This window comes from Eurytemora carolleeae, unplaced genomic scaffold, assembly GCF_000591075.1.
Source record: "Eurytemora carolleeae unplaced genomic scaffold, Eaff_2.0 scaffold4, whole genome shotgun sequence".
Classification (NCBI taxonomy): domain Eukaryota; kingdom Metazoa; phylum Arthropoda; class Copepoda; order Calanoida; family Temoridae; genus Eurytemora; species Eurytemora carolleeae.
Window position 1 is genome coordinate 23,925 of NW_019396191.1, and position 20,604 is coordinate 44,528.

The window sequence follows — 20,604 nt, forward strand, 5'->3', positions numbered from 1 at the left end:
AATCTTTATTTTTTAGAAGAACAAAGATCAGTTTAGTGAATTTACATCCTTTCATGCTGCAAATTAAAAAGATGTTTAAAAATGTTTAAAATCTAACTTCTATCTAGACTTCGCAATAATTGCAAATCAAATATTATACATTTTTTTATTAATCTGTTATTTTGGTGTAAATTTTTATGTTACAAACACACATATTTTAAATTAGAATGGATCTAAGTACATTTATATTTATATTTGGAATCCTAGAAAACAGGGTATTAAGTGACGGCATTGAAATCGTCTTCAATCATTAAACTTTAATTATTTTTTCATACAACATTTTTGAAATCCCAGGAAGAAGGATACCTATGGCTTTTGATATTATAGTATTGCAATTCAATTGAAATTTTAAAGTCATCACTTAGTTCCCATTTTGATAGGACCAACCTGCAAAACTGATCTGCATTTAAAAAAAAAATTTTTTTTAATTATTTTGGGGATTTTTCAAGTTTGATATTATTTGGAATGATCCGAATATCACAGCTTTTAAAAATGCAAGGAGTAAGATTCATAAAGGGGGGGGGGGGGGATTCGTGAATTCTTTTTTCAACAAAAATTATTATTTTGAATTTTAACCAACTGTGTTTTGTAAAACTAGGGGGTTTTGGGGTGTTATAATATAATGAACTAAAATACTGTCTTTGGTGATTATAATATAACATTTTTTAAGCTCAGTTCTAACATGGGGGGGGGGGCAGATTAAATATGAGTTTACATATTTATATTAAATTTCCCCCCCCCCCTTGTTTGGAAGGGGCTAAACGATTTTGATTTTTTAAACTATTTGACTAGATTATATTTCAAACATTCCACATGGAATTTGTAAGTTTTAAAACCATAAATTAAATTTTCAATTTCAATCAGGAAAAAAATTGTATTTAAAACATTTTTAAGGAAAATATACGAAATAAAAGAGAAATTTTTTCACTCAATTTGATGTTTTTTTATCATCTAAAATGATTTTTTTTAATACCCGGTTTTATTTTATAAGCACTAATATCTGAATGAATATGTAAGGATTAAATTTTGGAGTATTTCATGATTTTTAAACTTTTTTGAAAATAAAATAAAATATTTTGACTACATGAGTATTAAACTGTGTCTGACTGTAACAATTAAAACGAAAATATTAAAAAATATGTTTTTATAATGTTCTCAAAACAGAACTGTGACTATTTAAAGGGACTGTAAGCGTCAAAATTACGTTTACAGTCCCTTTAATAACTTTCAAGACTCTGACTTACAGCTGCCTGTCCGAGAATTTATTTCACTTATTATATAACTTTTTAGATCACTGATATATAGTCTGTAACCTCTTATTTTATCAGGAGTTTGAAAACTCATATTTTAAAGTCAAATTAGTCTTGTACTGAATAAATATCTGGCCGCGCCATCGAAGTAGAAACCAAGTCGGTATTTGCTGCGCTTTCTTAACGAAGGTACAAGCGGTCGGTCAGGTTCGAATTCAAAATGACCCTTGTCAACCGTGGTAGATTTACAATATTCTGAGAGCTAGGGGTAGAAAGAAGAGAGGAAGAATGGATACAGTAAACACAGGACTACCTAAAAATAAATAGATTGTCAAGTAAAATATCGACTAATTATGCACCACGTCACAAGTGTCAAATGTAAAAAGAAAGACGACATTTTTTCCAACTAGTTAATATGATTTCCAAGATTCAGCTTAGATAAATATCGTATTTGATTGAATACGTAAAAATCTATTTATCAAAAATGAAAAAGTGTAAAAAAACTAAAAAATTTATTTAATAATAATTTTAGAACTTATAAATAGATTCCAAGTACCTGATATGCTCTTGATTATGGATTCCGATGTCCATACCTAAAACAGAAGACATGAATATACTCTATACTCTATTTATTTGAAATGTACTTTTGCTTTTTTATTTAACTCATCCGTTGAAATAAAGTTATTAGTATTCTCAGATTTTTATCGTGATTTAGACATTTCTGGCAGGGAAATATAATAATAATGGGAGATATAATGAAGATTTGAGGATTGCATGTTCATTCCAAGATAGATCTGTTAGATTTAGTAGATTTAGTAGATTTGGTTTAATAACAGTAATATTACGAGTAGCTTATCTTTTTGTATTTTATCTACTTATTAAATCTAGGTTTAATTAGCATAATATAATAAGATATTGTGTAATTAACGCTTTAATTTCTCACAGTAATTAAGTGTTAACATTAAACATAATTTTCACGAGCATTGAGTCAAGAAGCGCGATTGAATTTTTTTTTATAAATTCTGAGCTTTTGAAAAACGTTCAGAAAAACCAGACTTTAGTCAGAGCAGAACAACAATGTTTTAATCTGAAGAAAGACTTGATATTCTATTCAAAGGAAGAGTTAGCGAAATAAAGGATAGGATAAACCATAATTGAATTACGAATGAATTGAGATTATTTTTTTGTTCTCTTAACCAATATCATTTATTCTCTTAATCACTATCATTTATGCGTTTGGCAAGGGACTAGTTGTATACGTAATTTACAGTGAACTACCATTTCAAGATATGAGCTCTTCAATTTTACAACGGTACCCTTGAAACCTGATTCATAGTTTGAAAGTTTTTTGTTTGCTAGCTTGAAAAGTGTTTAATTCTGACAATTGGAATTGTGAAGTAGAAATCCGCAAGTCCCATTTGTAGAGAAACTACAATCGAAAATAATCTATTTATAAAGTTTAAAAGAACTAATATCTCATCATTACAAAGTGTTTAAGGGTACCATTGTAAATCAGACATTCCACTTTTTAAATGGCCGAGTCAATGTAAATTACGTATACAGTCCGTTTAAATCTTAAAACCTAACCTGTGATTTATACTGCGAATATTCAGTTTGCTTTCGAACAATCTGCACTGACTCCTCGTTCGATCTAAATAAGATATTATTTAAAACTGGTTTTTAAACAACAAAAAAGCTGATTTTATTTCCAAAAAAACTTTTTTGTTCAACTGGCTTCATTATAAAAAATGGTTTTATTTTTAAAAAACAAGTTTTATTTTAAAAAAGGGTTTATTTAAAAAATTGGTTTTGTGGTGCGAACTCAATTGCCCTTTGTCAAAAAATGGTCTTACTTCCAGTATATTGTAGCAATTGTAGCAGTACATTTCAGCTTCAGATCACCTTTTCTATAATGCTTCTCTGTCAGCCCAAATCTTGAATTTAAATAATCAATGAAAGTAAATAATTTTAAGTAATTATTAATCTATAAATTATAACAAAGATACAAAATTAAGTGTTTGAAGAGGAAATATTTAAAAACTTCCAAAAAAAGATGTTTGGAGAATATCCCCCCCCCCCCTCCAGGTTTAATAATGATAACAACACAATATAAAAATGGTAACGTGATTATGAGTACTGTGAAAAGAACCATACTCCCTTAGTTCTACGTTTATTATAAAATTAATTCAAAAAGTCCACTAAACTATTTGTGTCGAGTTATTGCTGAATTATTTATGTATATAATAATAAAAAAGTAGGTAAATTTAATATTTCAATTTAAACAGGGACAGATGTAAGAATAAAATTTTAACTAATTCTTTTCTTTTAACTTCAAAATTCCAAAACTTTATCGTACAAATTGTATATGACTTCCTATGACAGCGCACTTAAGGTTTATTTCCGGTTGTAATTCAATGATTTTGCATTCAAATTTTGATTAAAAGAAAAGTATGAAATCCACCAATAACAGCAGAAATCAACGAAAGTTTATATGATTATTTTTAATTCAAATTTTTAAAAATATGAGAGGAAAGTGTCCCCAACCCATTGTATCATATATTTGACCAATGAAATGTGTTTAAGTATGGCTATATAGTGTGGCTGTATCCTGGGTATTATGATCAACTTTTATCACAGATTACTGGTTTATAAACAGTAAACTTCATCAGATATATATGGGCATCGTTTTCAGGTTCGTTTTCAAATTTTAAGATTATTTTCCATCTAAAAGGCTTATAAGAAACAACTAAAATTCCATTTTTTTAAAATTTACTTTAGAATATATAAGGCTAAATCGATTAATAAAAACAATTAACCAAATCGGTCGTCAGTGTAAAAATTGTACACCATTTAATAAATATCAACATTTTAGATTCTTGTTATGACTTTTGAAATTATTTTTTAAAACAATTCTAAAAGCAATGGCCATCTCTAAAGTCCCAAAACTGTAAACCTCATATACACACTAAACACTATTATACTTTATACACCGGATGTAAATGGTACATATAGCTGCTACTCAATATTAATAAAAGTATCAAAAATAAAATAAAACGTTGTAACTTTTAGGTCCATTCTTTTCTGTTTAGTATTCTTCAAATTAATGTACACAGTATAAATGTACAATAATTTTATTAAGAGAGTTAGGTTATTGGTAATAATTTTATTCTTAAAATATGAAATGAATTCCTTATCTTTGCCAATATAGAGAAACCTGGCAAGTTACTTTGATGGTTTCAAATAAACAAACGTATGCCTGATAAAAAAATTTAACTTTCTAAAAAACTTGAATTTATGGCCTATTAAAATCATCATGCTTTATTATATTTTTTCTGTTTCTTTTAATGCTAATGCTGCAATATTTGATATTTTTACACAATTTGTATCAGGACGAGATTAAATGAATAATCATAGCTATTAATCAAATTTAGTAGATTTATGATTGTATTGTGATCTCTACCTGAGATCTAGCTGTGATGTCTCAAGTCCATCTCGAGATCGATGAATCTTCAGATTGCTCAGCGATCCTAAAAATAAAATAAAAATCTAAAACAATGTTGAGCTGATCTTTTTATTCAGTTTGCATTATTGCTAAAAAGATATAAATAAGATAGAGTTTTGGTAAGTTTTCATAACTTTACACTAACATTTTTTCCGACAAATTGCTCTATTTCCTGTAGTAAACCACTGGCACTCTGCCAGAAGCCTGATACAAGCTAAATCCAAAATTTGTCATTTACATGAAAATTTCTTATGTACGCTACTCTTATTACTCTCAATATATTAAGATAAACGTATTTAATCTGAACAGAAAAACTATTGATGACTATCCAAATCATTAAAACAGAAAACTATTAAATTCCAAATGCGGAGTTAAACTTTAGTATAAAATGGTGGAATTAAACTTAACAATGAACTGGCGTCAAAAAAATTGAAAATGGCGGATTTTAAAAAGTTTTTTTATACCTGGATCCGCTTCTTCTCCGTTGATATACCACTTGAGTTGGGCTGCAGGTAGAGAGTTAGGAGAACTACAGCTGACGTTCAGCTCATCTCCAACCTGGTATCTCGGATAGCTTCCTACAAACAATTTATTTGAATTCTGTTAGGAGCTCCTTTTATCACTTTTAAGCAACATAGCATAATAATACATTTCAGGTCAATTGAAGTTAAGCTTGTAGATAAAAAGGCAAGCGAGGAAACCCAAACAAATATGGAGGATCCCGCATTACTGCATGATTATTCAATTGATGCAGTGATTAATATGTTTGAGTTAGATCAGGATTTGAATTCGAACATTGATTGTTTATTATTTTTTAAACAGATCATTTTCAACTTTGGGTTCTCAACAAACTTGACTTTGGCATTTCTACTGCAGGAAAACAAAAATGAATTATTACAATTAAACACTTTCAAACCTAGAAACATGACAATATCTTCCAAATTATTGATCAGACGAAGCTTTAAAGGGTACCGTTGAGAGTCGGAAATTGCTATCTTTGCCAGAAAGGTCACGTTTACAGTCCCTTTTAAGCAAAAAAATGTCAAAAACCTAAAATATTTTTTTTTACCTTTGATAAGAGGTCCACCATCCGGTAGATCAACCACCACTAGAACTGTTTCCTGGGATCACAAGGTTTTTATTGACAAGGACAAATAAAGAAAATTTTATTTTTCTTTCTTTAGGTTTTACACCTCCCCCCCTCTATGCAACTAGATAAGGGGGGGGGGGAACGATTGTTACAGCCCCCCCCGTGCCAAATTTTACGTAGCAGCTTGGAATTTTTTCTAGGTTTGATTTGTTCAACCATATATTACACCCTTTGAGTAATCAGTACGGTATGTGCGCATACATTTTGTTGTGACGTGTAAGGCCAGACAGCTTTTTCTCAATTTCTCAGGAATAACAAGCATTGCTTATTTACGCACCTCTGCCCCTTTAGTAAAAGTAAATTCAACCTATATGAAGCATAAAGTCTGACTGCGTCAACCTTTTTGCACCGGCTAGTCCTGTTGAATGTCTGCTTAATTAAGCCAATGTTCGAACGGTACAATACAAACTGGGACCGGAAAGGTTGACCTGGCTCGGAAATTCAAGTGTACTACGGCTGCGCGTGTATTATCTTTGTTTTTGTCTAAGAGAAACTATAGTTCCTCGGCTGTCTTTTCTCCCCTCTTTACTATTACTCGCATTGGTTTAAAATTATGTTTATTTGAGAAAAAACTCAACAATATTAAATCAGGCTTTTAGTGAAGTCAATCTCCGAGCCGGGTCAACCTTTCCCTTCCCAGTTTGTACTGTACCTAGCTCTATGGACAGGGCTTGCAGGTGCAACAAGGTTGACGCGGTCCGACTTTATGCTTCATATACAGGGTGTCCCAATAAACATGGGAATTCAGGGCCGAATTTGATATCGTCTTTTAAAATAATTCTTTGATTTAGTATAGTAATACCTACTGAGAAAGCTGTAATCTGTAAGAGTTTCGTCTGCTATGTTCAAATTTTGTTTGTTTATGTTTTGACTGCATACGGTTGTACTTCGTAAAACAAGAAAATTGCAGTATACAAACAGAGTAAACTTGTCCGTCTCCACTGTTCATCTTGCGGAGACATTATAGACACATCTTTACAGTCTTTTACCCTTTTTTTAGAATAAACTCTAGCAGACATAATAATATTATGGCTTTTGAAATTAGGCATTACAATGCTAATTCATAACAAAGACGATATAGAAATCGTCACTAAATTCCCATGTTTTTTGGGACACCCTGTAGGTTGAATTTACTTATACTAAAGGGGCAGAGGTGCGTGTCTCGAGATGACTTTACTAAATAAAGAATTAAACAAGGCCATAGCTTGTTAGTTGTTTTGAGCTTTTTCACATCGGTTAAATAAAAATGATTAATGTTTTGCAAAAATCTTTGGTTTTCTCATAAGATTTTAATTTTTTTTTTGTTATAACATCTTGCCAAAATACCAGTTTTAGTCTTTGCTTCTAGTTAGTGATCTTTACGCGCATTTTTGATTTTGAATATCGATAATTGAACGCTGCCCTAATCGTTTTTAATTTTGACAAAAACCAATTCCTGTGATGCTGTATTGAACAGAGGACCTTCTCCTGATACCTCACATCTAAATTATTATTATTATTATTGTTAATATTATTGTAATTATTATTATCATTATTATTATTATTATTATTGTAATTATTATCATCATTATTATTATCATTATTATTATTATTATTATTATGATCATTATTATTATTATTATTTTTTTTTATTATTATTATCATTATTATTATTAATATAATTATTACTTAACTGGAACCATCATCTTAAGGCGGTTAAAAACAAAGCATCCAGTGCAGTTTTTGCTTTGCCAAGTGTAAAAAATTTTCTTCCTAGTAATATTAAACTAACCATTTACAACTCTTTATTTCGATCATTCATTGAATATGCAATTTCAGACTGGGGATGTTACAAATGTTCAGAAATGAAACAAATTCACATTTTACAGAAACGAGCAATACGATTAATTGATAACTCAAAAGCCACGTCTCATAGTGATCCTCTTTTCCTTAAGTATAAGATTCTAAAGATTAATGATCTGGTAGAATTTAACCAAGCTATATTTATGTATAAATATACACATAAACTTCTTCCAGCATCTTTTGAAAATATTTTTTAAAAGCTTGGAAACTTTGAAAGATCTCCTAACTATCAACTTGACATTCAAGCTCTCTTCTTAAGATGTGGAATAATCTGCCTCTTGACTGAGAAAGAAGCAACTCTCTAAAAATAGACTACTAAATTCTCTTTTTGAAAATTATAGGACAATGTGTTATAAACCGAATTTCTATTCATGTAAAACTAATTAGATATGTTTTAATATGCTTTGATATTTGTTGTGTACATGTCTGAAAATTACTTTAAACTCTAGTTATTCGAATTAATGTATAAACTATTTTGCATATGATAAATTCGCACCCTGATCTCTCCTTAAATCTATTTAATTGAAATATTTTGTTATTATTACTAACATTAGGTGGAAAAAATAATCAAAACAGCCAAGAGCTATTTTCCACCTAATTACTTTATACTTGTACTGTTAATATAATCATCAATTTGTGATTGTAAACTCTATCTGTATACAGATGCATTTATCTTAGCAATAAACTTTATCTTATCTTATCTTATCTTATTATTATTATTATTATTATTGTAATTATTATTGTCATTGTTATTATTATTACTATTACTATTATTATTATTATTATTTCTCTAACTTTTTGGCTGTTTTATTGAGAAAACAAAATTGAACGCTTTTCCTTTTAAACACTTTGTTTACTTCATATAATATTCATATTTACAGACGTACGCAAATACTAAAAGGGGGGAGTTATAGGCTTGGGGGGCGGGGGTATCAAAATCAGTAATACACTTTAAAAAGCCTACTGTAGTCTGAAACTCTGTAGGAATTTGTCATTCTATAGTTTCTACATTTACAGCCAACAAAATGTTTTATCGAGAATAGAAATGAGTTTTATAAAATTACTGATCAAAGTTTCAGCAATTTAACTTCAAGTTTACAAGTATTTTAAACACCCTTCATATTTGCACAAATAAATAAAATAAAATCAGCGAAATCTGGATCAACAATCAAAGATAATGACAAGGTTTCCAAATGTTTATTTAACATGGACACCCTGTATAATGTTCTTGGTTCCAATATAAAATAATATTGCACATTCAGCAGTTCTCGAATAGAAACATAAATTACCAATTTGTGCCTAATATATAATAATTTATACAAAATATCACAGTTTTGCTAATAAATAAATACAAAAAAATCAGTTTTAAGACATTTTTGCTAATACATAAATAAAAAAATAATCAGTTTTTAGATAATCAAAACCATGACGAAGTCTCAATATAAGAAAACTAAAGAGAGAGTTCCCGGTTTCAGAAAAAAGGGTCCAGACTTGAAGACGTATATAAAGAGTAGTACACATACCGGAACAGTCCAGTTATCATGAGGTTGACATTCCTGATAATCAGCTGACTCTCTGTACTTTTTAACTCCTGAAACAAATATAGTTACAATAATGTTCAAGAGAAAATTCCAATATTCTTGAGTTCAATTCTATTTCCAGTGCTGATTTCAGATATTTGGGTGAAAATTATTATAATTGTAATAAATGTAAGTTTGGTTTTCAGAAAAGAAAAAAAAATGCTTGATCGGGTTATTTCTGGAATTTTTTCAGATTCATTTCATGATTTGATATTTGAGGCAAGTACTTTAGACTTAAAGGATAATAAGATTCCGAATAGATGATTTTTTTCGCATCAGGGTGTAAATCCTGGCTTTCTTGAAATCCAATCAAATATATAATTGGAATCCATAATGTATACTGGCAACATTTGGCTTCATTTTTAAATATTTTATTTTCCGATATGGTCTTTCATATTTCTTTTTTTGTTATCTATCTACTGTCTACTGTCTACTGTCTACTGTCTACTGTCTATTGAATACTGTCTACTGTCTACTGTCTACTGTCTACTGTCTACTGTCTACTGTTTACTGTCTACTGTCTACTGTCTACTGTCTACTGTCTACTGTCTACTGTCTACTGTCTACTGACTACTGTCTACTGTCTACTGTTTACTGTTTACTGTCTACTGTCTATTGTCTACTGTCTACTGTCTACTGTCTGCTGTCTACTGTCTACTGTCTACTGTCCACTGTCTACTGTCTACTGTCTACTGTCTACTGTCTACTGTCTACTGTCTACTGTCTACTTACATGTATATTAAGTCCTTCCTGTTTGAAGACTACCGTAGAAGGACTATCTGTTGGTATATATCTGTAAAACTCTTGACCGTTTCTACAAAAGCAAAATATTAAAAAACATTTTATGGAATTTTTAAAAATAACTTGTATCGGTTCTTAAGTGATTTTATTTATTCTTTTACGTGCAAGGATTCTTTACAAAAGTGACTTGCACTGCACGTTTATGGTGAATAACCAAAAGCAAAAATGATCAAATTTAAATCAGGCATTTTACTAATTTTACTAACCTGTACCACTTAACAGAGTAGAGTTTATCCCCTTCTAGATCATATTTACAAATTAACTCTATATCTTCGCCCTAAAATATTATAAATAGTAAAAACAGCTGATGCAATGTCGTCTTCCGTATCAAAGAATAAATCTGCGAACAAGATACGGAAAATCCTCAAACCAGTGAATTCGAAGAGAGAACACGGAAAGAAGTTTGACATCATTTCACGTCAAAACACAGTTGAATACATTTTTTAACGTTTTTAATGAAGCACATTTTGTTGAGATTAATAGGTTCTACGTTTAGATTTAAATGAGCTAGTAACTTTTGAAATGACGAAACTAATATTAAAGTTGTCAACTCTAAACAAGCAAAGGTAATAAACCTAGTTTTAAATTTTAATTCTGCAGATGGACAACATGTTCATTAGAAAAGTTTAATCTTAAAGGGACTGTTCATGTCTTTAAAATAAATATTTATGTTACAGATTTGACTGAATTAAAGTCTTTGTTTTCTTTCTAAAAATGTATCATTTATTTTTGTGGTTTCTCTAAAAAAAATTGTAAATCCGGCATGCCACCCTAGCTAAAAATTGAGACTTCGCCACACACTTAAATATTCTAATCCCTAAATATTTGCAACATGATGGTGTAAACCTTTGATATTTCAAAATTGAATTATTTATTATAACAGAACTCAAAGTTCAGGGGACAATAGTTCCAAAACTAACACAAATTGAAAGACTGGGGTTTTGGGAACCCGACCCAGATCCAGAGTAAAAGTCGACAGTAAAAACTATAACCAAAAGGCTAACAGCAAAAACGTAATACCTGAATAGCATGATCGGGAACTGAGAATGAGACCAATCTTAAACTCAATACTCCTGAAATAAAAATAATAAAATAATAATAATAATATATAATAATATCAGAACTAGCTACTATAAATTGAAAACAATAATAACTTTGCCATATTAGAATTAGAAATAATAATTATTTGAAAATGTTAACAATCACATTAGTTCCTAATGTCAACAGCATCTGCATATATAATATTTATATAAATAAGTTTGATATAAAATCCATCAATTAAAGATATGATCAAGGGCTTGTCATTAATCTATTCATCTCTAATCCATCCATTAATCTCTAATTGATTGAATAATTGATTAATCATTTTTATAAGTCGACGAACAATCAGGGGACAGTGTCCGAATATAATTATGTACAAGGGTACAGTGTGTCCAAAAATAAACATTTACCAAAAAATCAGAAAAAAAGAGAATATCGTTGTTGATTTGGAAAACAAACGTAGAAATTATGTCAATTTTTTCCTTGTCTATGCTGCATGAAATCGCGAGTCATTTGAAATCCTAATTAATTTTTTTATAACAAGGATATCTCTTTCATTGTTAATTCAACGATTTTTTTATTTTCACTGGTTGCATAATTATTATATTGAGGGTATGTATTATGTAATAAATCAATAATTCATTTAATCACTAATAAACTAATTTATCATCTACTGGTTTCTGTACATAAACTGGAAGTCAGCATTCATAATTGCATTTATCTATCTATCTATCTATCTATCTATCTATCTATCTATCTATCTATCTATCTATCTATCTATCTATCTATCTATCTATCTATCTATTTATCTATCTATCTATCTATCTATCTACCTATCTATCTATCTATATATCTATCTATCTATCTATCTATCTATTATGAACAGTGAATATCTTTGAATATAAATTTCCAAAGTTTACAAAAATATTTCAACAATATTCAAATTCGGCTGAATTTTAAGAAACATCTAACAAGATAAAATGAAAAAGGTCGTAAGCCAGTCACAGTGATTTAGATTGCAAAAAAACAGGAATATGAGAGTACAGGATCACTCACACTCACACTAGTCTAGAAAGCGTAATGTGTTTCAATATTTAATAAATCACGAAACCTCTCTAGTCTTTATGCAATATCTGGGCCAAACTGTGATAATAATGTAATATTTTTAACCAATATAATTGTTTGAATAATTTAATATTAAGGGATTGTAGGAATAATTTCAAGTGACCATCTAGCCGATTTACAAGGGTACCCTTAAAAGTGCTGTCTAATCAATTATGAATAAAATATCCATGTTTTGTTTCTTTCAGCTGTTTATCTTTATTTGCGGATTCTCTGAGAAAGCGTGACGTGCGCAATTTTTGCTTATGAGAAGTAATGTAGAAATTATCAAATTAAAAACTTTTCAAGTCAGGAAACGATAGACAGATTGAGCAGATTGAGGTTTTAAGGATACCTTAATGTATTTAGTAACAAATTGTATCCATTTTTTTAGTGACAAACTGTATCCATTTTTAGTGACAAACTTTATTCATATTTTTAGTGACAAACTGTATCCATTTTTTTAGTGACAAACTGTATTCATATTTTAGTGACAAACTTTATTCATATTTTTAGTCACAAACTGTATCCAATTTTTTAGTGACAAGCTGTATACATTTTTTAGTGACAAACTGTATTCTTATTTTACTGGCAATCTGTATTCATATTTTAGTGACAAAGTGTATTCATATTTTAGTGACAAACTGTATTAATAATTTATTGAAAAACTGAATTTATGATTTAAGTGACAACCCGTATCCATTTTTTTAGAGATACATTTTATTTTAGTGAAAAGCTGTATTATTTTTTTGTAACGTATTGTATGTTAGTGACAAACTGTATTCATATTTTAGTGACAAACTATTTTCATGTTTTAGTAACAAACTGCATTCATGTTTTTAGTGATAAACTTGTAGTCATGTTTAAGTTACAAACTGTATAAATGTTTTTAGCGACAAACTGTATTCCTGTTTTATTGAAAAACTGAATTTATGAATTTAGTGACAACCTGTATCCATTTTTTTTATTTTTTTGTGACGCATTGTATTTTAGCGACAAACTGTATCCATTTTTTATTGACACACTGTTTTTAATGACGCATGCACTCCATATTCCTGTATTTGTTACGATAACCTATATTTAATTCATAAAATGGTATTATTGTAAAATATGTAAATAATAAACATATTTTTACAGTTTAGAAGTAAGAATATTTTTCCATACATTTCTATAATCTTCTTTGTTAAATTCGATACCGATATAAACATAAACAAGTTATTCAACTCAACAGAGAAATGAATTATTCATATTTCATAGAATATTTAAAAACTTTAACAAGGAACAATTAAAAGATTATGAAGGTACTAGCTTGAGAACCATAATTGAACTCCTGCCGGTTACCAGCGCTTAATCCTAAATTACAATTTTAGTATTTTTCCCTAAATAAGTCCACTCACTCATTTTAGAATCTCGAAACCAAGCCAGAACATTCCCGTGGTTCTTACGAGTTCCTCAATCAAAATAGGCAAATCGATCATGGGGTTCCTGGGTTATGATCGGACATACAAACAAACAAACAGACAAACAGAGATTGCTACTTTATACATCCTGTTATATGAAAATAATATTTTCTAATCATTCTTATTACGACCAAAGACCTTTTTTCCTCAAACGGTTAATTTGAAAATTGATAATTTCACTAAAAGAAATCTTGTTTACAGCTGAAGGGCATTTCTATAATGTAAATTGCAGAATTACTTAGTTTAATCTTCATCGAGTAAAAGTTTTTCAAAGTTAGATAATCTAACTGTTTCATGAAAATGTTTTAATCGAGTTTTAACTAACTTTTTAAACATGTTTTGAAACGAATGATAAACCAGAAAAAAAGCTTTAAACTGACGCGTAAAATGCTGAAGGATTTTTTTACTTTTGAGATATTTTGTAATAATCTGACATAATACAAATGCACGTTGTAAAGGTCTGCTTGTATTCCATTGTGCCAAATTTTGCAACATTATATTTCAAGGGACGGTAAGCGTAATTTCAAATGACCCTTCATGCAAAAATGGTTATGTCAGATTTACAATTGTATATTGAAATCTTAATCTGATCAAAAAGGAAGATATTGTCGTGTTTATGAGTGTTTACGTTGTGAATAATTCTTCATTGCTTTTTAAAAACAATGGAATGCGCAAGTTAATTTACGCAAAGAAACCACAAATGAAAATTTACAGTTTAAAGAAACAAAATCATTGATACCTAATACGTACTTGATCAGACAAAGCTTTCAAGGGTACCGTTGTTAATCGGGCATTAACATCTTTGCATGGAGGGTTACTTGAAATTATGCTCACAATCCTTTAAAGTATATTTTTCGTTCATGCCAAAAATCGTATCTCAGAGAAAAATATTTGCACAATTTAGCAAAAGCACATATATAGAGAATACAATTTGATAAAAACAAAAAAGGTAAAAAAAACATTAACTATTAATAGATAAAACAAAAAGAATACCCATTTTAGATTTAGCCGCGGATAGTTTAAGAAAAATAAAATTGGAATAAAGATGATACCAATTGAACTTTTTTAATACATAATTAGCGTTTACGAGTAGTTGTTAGACGCCTAAATTAAAACTGAAGAAAAAAATCATCCAAACATAGGAAAAGGGAATTAAAATATGTCGATTGTGTAAGGAATTCTGAATTCCTATTTGATAAAATATGATTTTGCATAGATCCCTAGATCCCATGATCCTCTAGTAATCCTTTCAATATTAGGATTGAATCTAGTCTTGAATCTCCGTAGAACCAGGGGGGAATAGAAAAAAATGACAAAAAAATCTTCCGAAATTGTCAGAATTTTTGTACAAGTATTATTTTTGATGGAAAATGGCATTAACGTTTTTTTAGTTGGCAAAAGCGAACAGAAAGCTTCATTACAAGTTTTCATTGCACACCCTGTATCATTCCTTCCATTTCCTTGGTTCAAAATCTACTTCATGAAACTATGAAACTATGCAATTATGAAAATTATGGTTCAAAATCTACTTCTAACAATTAAAGTGAATGAAGTGGTTTAAAGCAAAGACCGTCTTTGGCTAGAAGAGACTCTAATTGGATTAAAACAAAGACTGTCTTTGATTTAAAGAGACTCTAATTGGTTTAAAGCAAAAACTGTTTTTTGTTTAAAGAGATTTACTTATGAAACTATGAAACTATGAAACTATGAAACTATGCAATTATGAAACTATGAAACTATGAAATTATGGAACTATGAAACTATGAAACTATGAAACTATTAAACTATGAAACTATGAAACTATCCTTGTTTCCCCAGTATGTAGATATGAGCTGACAAATAAGTTTAAAGTTACCGCAGTGATTCAATTTGGCCTGATTAGTTTTGATCACCCGACAAATTGAACCAAGATGAACTAATCGTGAATGTTAAATTTCAAATGAAATGATTACAGGGAAGTTTGATGAGATATCGGAGGCACCAGGCAAATACAGGATACTTGAAGATTATAAGGGGTCGTAAATATTTGCAGTTTTCCTAGAAAATTTTCAAAGATTAAAAATTAAATACAAAGTACGAATTAGAACGTCGGACATTCAGAAAAAATGTCGTCATTTTCTAAACGCAAACAGTTCTTTTTTCAAATTGAATAATTCCATTTTTGTTTTGAAACGGAAATTTTCACATGATAGATATCTTAAAATTTTAAAAACATCTGAAAAATTAAAAACTATCTCAAACCTTAAACAAAATTTAAAAACCTATTTATAAACTGAAATGGTATTCCAAAATATCAGAAAGAAAAGATCAGGGAGGGTATATGGTCCAAGGGTGTAATCTATACATTTGCGTTGTTTGAGACAAATATTTAGGATATTACTTGCTCCTGGTGCATGAAACCATGCAGTGAATCTGTTATCAGGTATATAGGACCTAGGACAGCTAGGTGAGCTGTACTTGATGTGAAAGTGTTAAGGCATTTAAATGCATGAATTCTCAGTTTCTGACATTTTCTACACAATGCAATGTGTCAGGCAAAACCATGTAAGATGCATTGAAAACAAACCATGAAGCCTGATTGCATTAAACGACTTTTACTTGACAACATATTATAAAGGTTTTGAATAATTAAAATTATCTTAAGATAACAGTGACTGAATATCTGCGAATTTTACGCAGGTTTAAAGACACGGTAGCCGTATAATTGATCTAGTTACCCCCNAATAATAGAGTGTGCGATTAACAAATATACCCTTCAGAGCACTGTCTGACAAAGATTAAATGAGAAATCTATGATTTTCTGCATGAAATTTGATTATTTTCAACTGTGGTTTCCCTCTACAAAAGTAACTTTCGAAACAGAGGATGAAATTGTTAGAATTAAACACTTTTCATGGCTAATTAAACGCCGATGTTTTTACATCTGTAATATAATAAAACAAGACATTCCTATATATATGTATATATATGTTGCGTATAGCCTGCCAAACGACTGGGAACACTCATGGGTGATAGGCTAAGAAATATTCGAAAATTTTTTTTCAAATTATTTTTTTTTAAAATGTTTTTTTCCACGGGCAACTCCGGGCCTTTCGGGCAGTTATTTTTAAAGATAAAGACTTGAATGATACCGTTGTGAATCAAGCAGGTCCCCTTTCTTATAATTTTTTTATAAATTATAATTTTTAAGGTTTTACAAGTGGGTTTTAATAGATTTAAACACAGAAATTGTTGTACTCGATGAATAGTTACCATTTTAAATCGGACATCAAGAAAAAAAAATTCCGATTTCTCTTTATTTCTTTTAAGAACCATGTGTAATATATTTATATGTTTCCTTGGTCGAAACCGTTTTCTTTCTAATTCTACAATTAATTATATTTCCTTTGTGTTTCAACAGTTTTTCTGTAAACTAATTATTGTTTTGCATTATACACGAGGAATGTTAGAAACGCATAATTGTGAGAATATAATGAGAAGTTAAAACTCTATTTAGTAATATAATTAATAATATAATACTATGAAACTATGAAACTATGAAACTATGAAACTATGAAACTATGAAACTATGAAACTATGAAACTATGAAATTATGAAACTATAAAACTGTATGTATTCTTTGAACCGAGAAATCTTTGAGAAATGTTCTAATGGTATTTGGATCGCTTGGTATTCTTTTATGAAAACTTCAAAACAGCAGAAATAAGGTACTTTGAATAGATTAAAAGTGTTCTCTATCTGTATAAGAATCAAGTTTAAAGTAGGGAAACATATTTCGATGTTTCTTATATCATTATCAGTCTTACACTCCTGTATGCCGAGTCCATTAGCGGTTGATCCAATCAGGGTTCAGTCATGTGTTTTAACTCTCGGGCTCAGAACGCTGATACGCAATAATTGAATTTAGTTTATATTTTCAATGAACTCCGCTAATATTGTATATAGCAGGCTAGTAATGTGATTTATTACTAGGTGTCAAATTCAAGATTTGTGAAAAAAAAACATGTTTTGGGAAAACTTTGTGGATTTTGAGATGAACTGTATGTTTTGCAAATATATTTAGAATTTACGGTTTTATGACAAAAAGATAGATAGATAGATAGTTTGCAAGGGGTTAAAACCATTACTACTTCCGTATCAAACTTATTTTTAATTCTTGCAGTTTTGCTTTTTACAATTATAATTTTTTCAGAACATTTTTTTAATTTATAGATATTGAAAAAATTTCCATTTTGAAAATGTCAAATATTGCCAGTCAAAAATTTAATATCATTCAGAAATGAAAAAAAAATAAATGGAAATGTTATTTGTCGATATCTGATATATTTTGCTCTGAAAAGGCCTCTTCAATCTTAAATTGAAATTCTTTTAAGAATTATTTTTCAAAACAAAGATAGATAAATACAAACCTTTGGCAGAGAACAGGAAAAATAGAGAGATAACACACTTCAGATTCATCATCTTTTCAGAGTTTTATTCTACACCTTAAACTTGTACAGGTCCGTAGTCTGTACACGAACAGTACATAGATGTACACATACTGTCGACACTGCTGGTTCACTTCCGGTCCGCTTCCGGTTAAGAAGTTTTATTGCTTCCTGTTCCTAGAGAGAGTCGGACACTACTAAATTTCTATCGGATTCGGATCTAACTGTTTTCGCTATTATTATCTCTCTGAATGCCGGTTGTCCAGGCCGGTACTTGAACATTTGGCGGGAGATGGTCGAATACGACGGTCCGGTACAAAACATTTCATCCACTCTTGGGCAGTGTGGTCGGTCCGGTACTACAATATTTATAAACTGGACAGGTATAATAACATTAAGCAATCTTGACAAGAAAAATAATATAAATGAAAATATTAGAAAAACACAACTTTTTTCCAGATTATTCTAGACAAACATGTCCGATCCAACCACAAGTATGGCGATTGTGCATAATTGCATTTACTTGAAGTTTTTATAACGTATTAATTAACTTTGAATTATTTGATAATCAACCCAACACTACTTTTTTGTAGCTCTGGGCATAAATAAGTGAAAGGAGTATTTTTCAACATTTTGATATTTCAAGTAACCTTCCATGCAAATATCACAATGGTCGATTAAAAACGGTATCATTAAAAGCTTTATCTGATCAACTATAAATCATCAATGTTTTTGTTTCTATAAACTGATTATTATTATTGAAGGTTTCTCTTCAAGTGTGGATTGCGCATTTCTTGTTTATAAGAAACAACTCAGCGAAATAAACACTTTTTGAGTCAGAAAAACGACGGTATCTTCCACATTACTGTAGTTTCAATAGAAGTAAATGTTTCCATTTACTGAATGTCAAGCCCAGATATAAGGCATCCATCTCTAATTGGATGATTAGTATAGATAGAAAGATAGATGATACTGCCATGCAATTTCTATTGGTTCAGAATAGACAACAAACACATGACTGAACCCTGATTGGATCAGGCGCTAATGAAATCGCATACGTACAAGTGATGTTTATGATCAGATTGAAGTTTAAAGGATACCGTTGTAAATTGGTTATATAAGAGATTTTCCCCGTCAGGTTGCAAAGATAAAGGGATTAGAAAATTTTATTGCGTGGCATAGGCTCAATTCGTTTATAGATAGATATAAAGATAAGATATATAAATGAAATAGACTTATAGAAATAGATAAGAAATTAACATGTAAACACATAAACAGAGAAATAAAAAGATGACCTAAGATTTTAAAAGCATTTTGTAAATGTTAATAAATAGCATGTTAGAAAAATATATGGTTTGATAGATAAATATATAGATAAATAGATAGTTAGATAAATAGATATATAAATAGATAGATATATAGTTAGATAAATATATATACAATAGATAAATAGATGATTTAAAGAGGAATCTGGAATCTCCGTATGGGTGCACCTAGAGTATGTGGTTTACTACTCCAGGGTGCACCTAGAGTATGTGGTTTACTACTCTGGGGTGAACCTTGAGTACGGGGTTTACTACTCTAGGGTGCACCTAGAGTACGGGGTTTACTACTCTAGGGTGCACCTAGAGTGCGGGGTTTAATATTATAGGGTGCACCTAGAGTACTTGGTTTACTACTCTAGGGTGCACCTAGAGTGCGGGGTTTTCTACTATAGGGTGCACCCAGAGTACTTGGTTTACTACTCTAGGGTGCACCTAGAGTATATGGTTTACTACTCTAGGGTGCACCTAAAGTACATGGTCTACTACTCTAGGATGCACTATGAGTATATAGTTTACTACACTAGGGTGCACCTAGAGTGCGTGGTTTACTACTCTAAGGTGCACCTAAAATATGTGGTTTACTACTCTAGAGTGCACCTAGAGTACGTGGTTTACTATTCTAGAGTGCACCTAGAGTATGTGGTTTACTACTCTAGGGTGCACCTTGAGTACGTGAAATCCATCCTGCTCATCCTCCATCTAAGTTTCTGAATCTGGGCATTATATGCAATGTGAGTTTTTGAAAAGTTTTTGAAAATGAACCTGAAAACTGTAAATCTTCTAGAATTGAAATCTCAATACAAGTTTTGTTTTACTACTCTGGGGTCCACCTAGAGTATACGGTTTACTACTCTAGGGTGCACCTAGAGTATACGGTTTACTACTCTAGGGTGCACCTAGAGTATGTGGTTTACTACTCCAGGGTGCACCTAGAGCATTTGGTTTACAACTCTGGGGTGCACCTTGAGTACGGGGTTTACTACTCTAGGGTGCACCTAGAGTATATGGTCTACTACTCTAGGATGCACTATGAGTATATAGTTTACTACATAGAGTGCACATAGAGTGCGTGGTTTACTACTCTAA

At 30.2% G+C, this 20,604-nt stretch overlaps 1 protein-coding gene across 1 annotated transcript; it reads right to left on the minus strand.

Annotated features, from left to right (window-relative positions):
• Positions 1–769: 769 nt before the first annotated feature.
• On the minus strand, positions 770–18,390 carry LOC111697752 (uncharacterized). The gene is made up of 13 exons (XM_023467858.1): positions 18,176–18,390; positions 11,185–11,237; positions 10,371–10,441; positions 10,096–10,177; positions 9,307–9,374; positions 7,377–7,422; positions 5,861–5,912; positions 5,256–5,369; positions 4,750–4,816; positions 3,143–3,223; positions 2,877–2,940; positions 1,846–1,882; positions 770–1,602 (listed from the first exon to the last, which is right to left on the minus strand). The coding sequence occupies exons 1-13, from the start codon at positions 18,225–18,227 to the stop codon at positions 1,535–1,537; spliced, it is 855 nt and encodes a 284-aa protein (XP_023323626.1). The 5' UTR covers positions 18,228–18,390; the 3' UTR covers positions 770–1,534.
• Between the last annotated feature and the right edge of the window lie 2,214 nt (positions 18,391–20,604).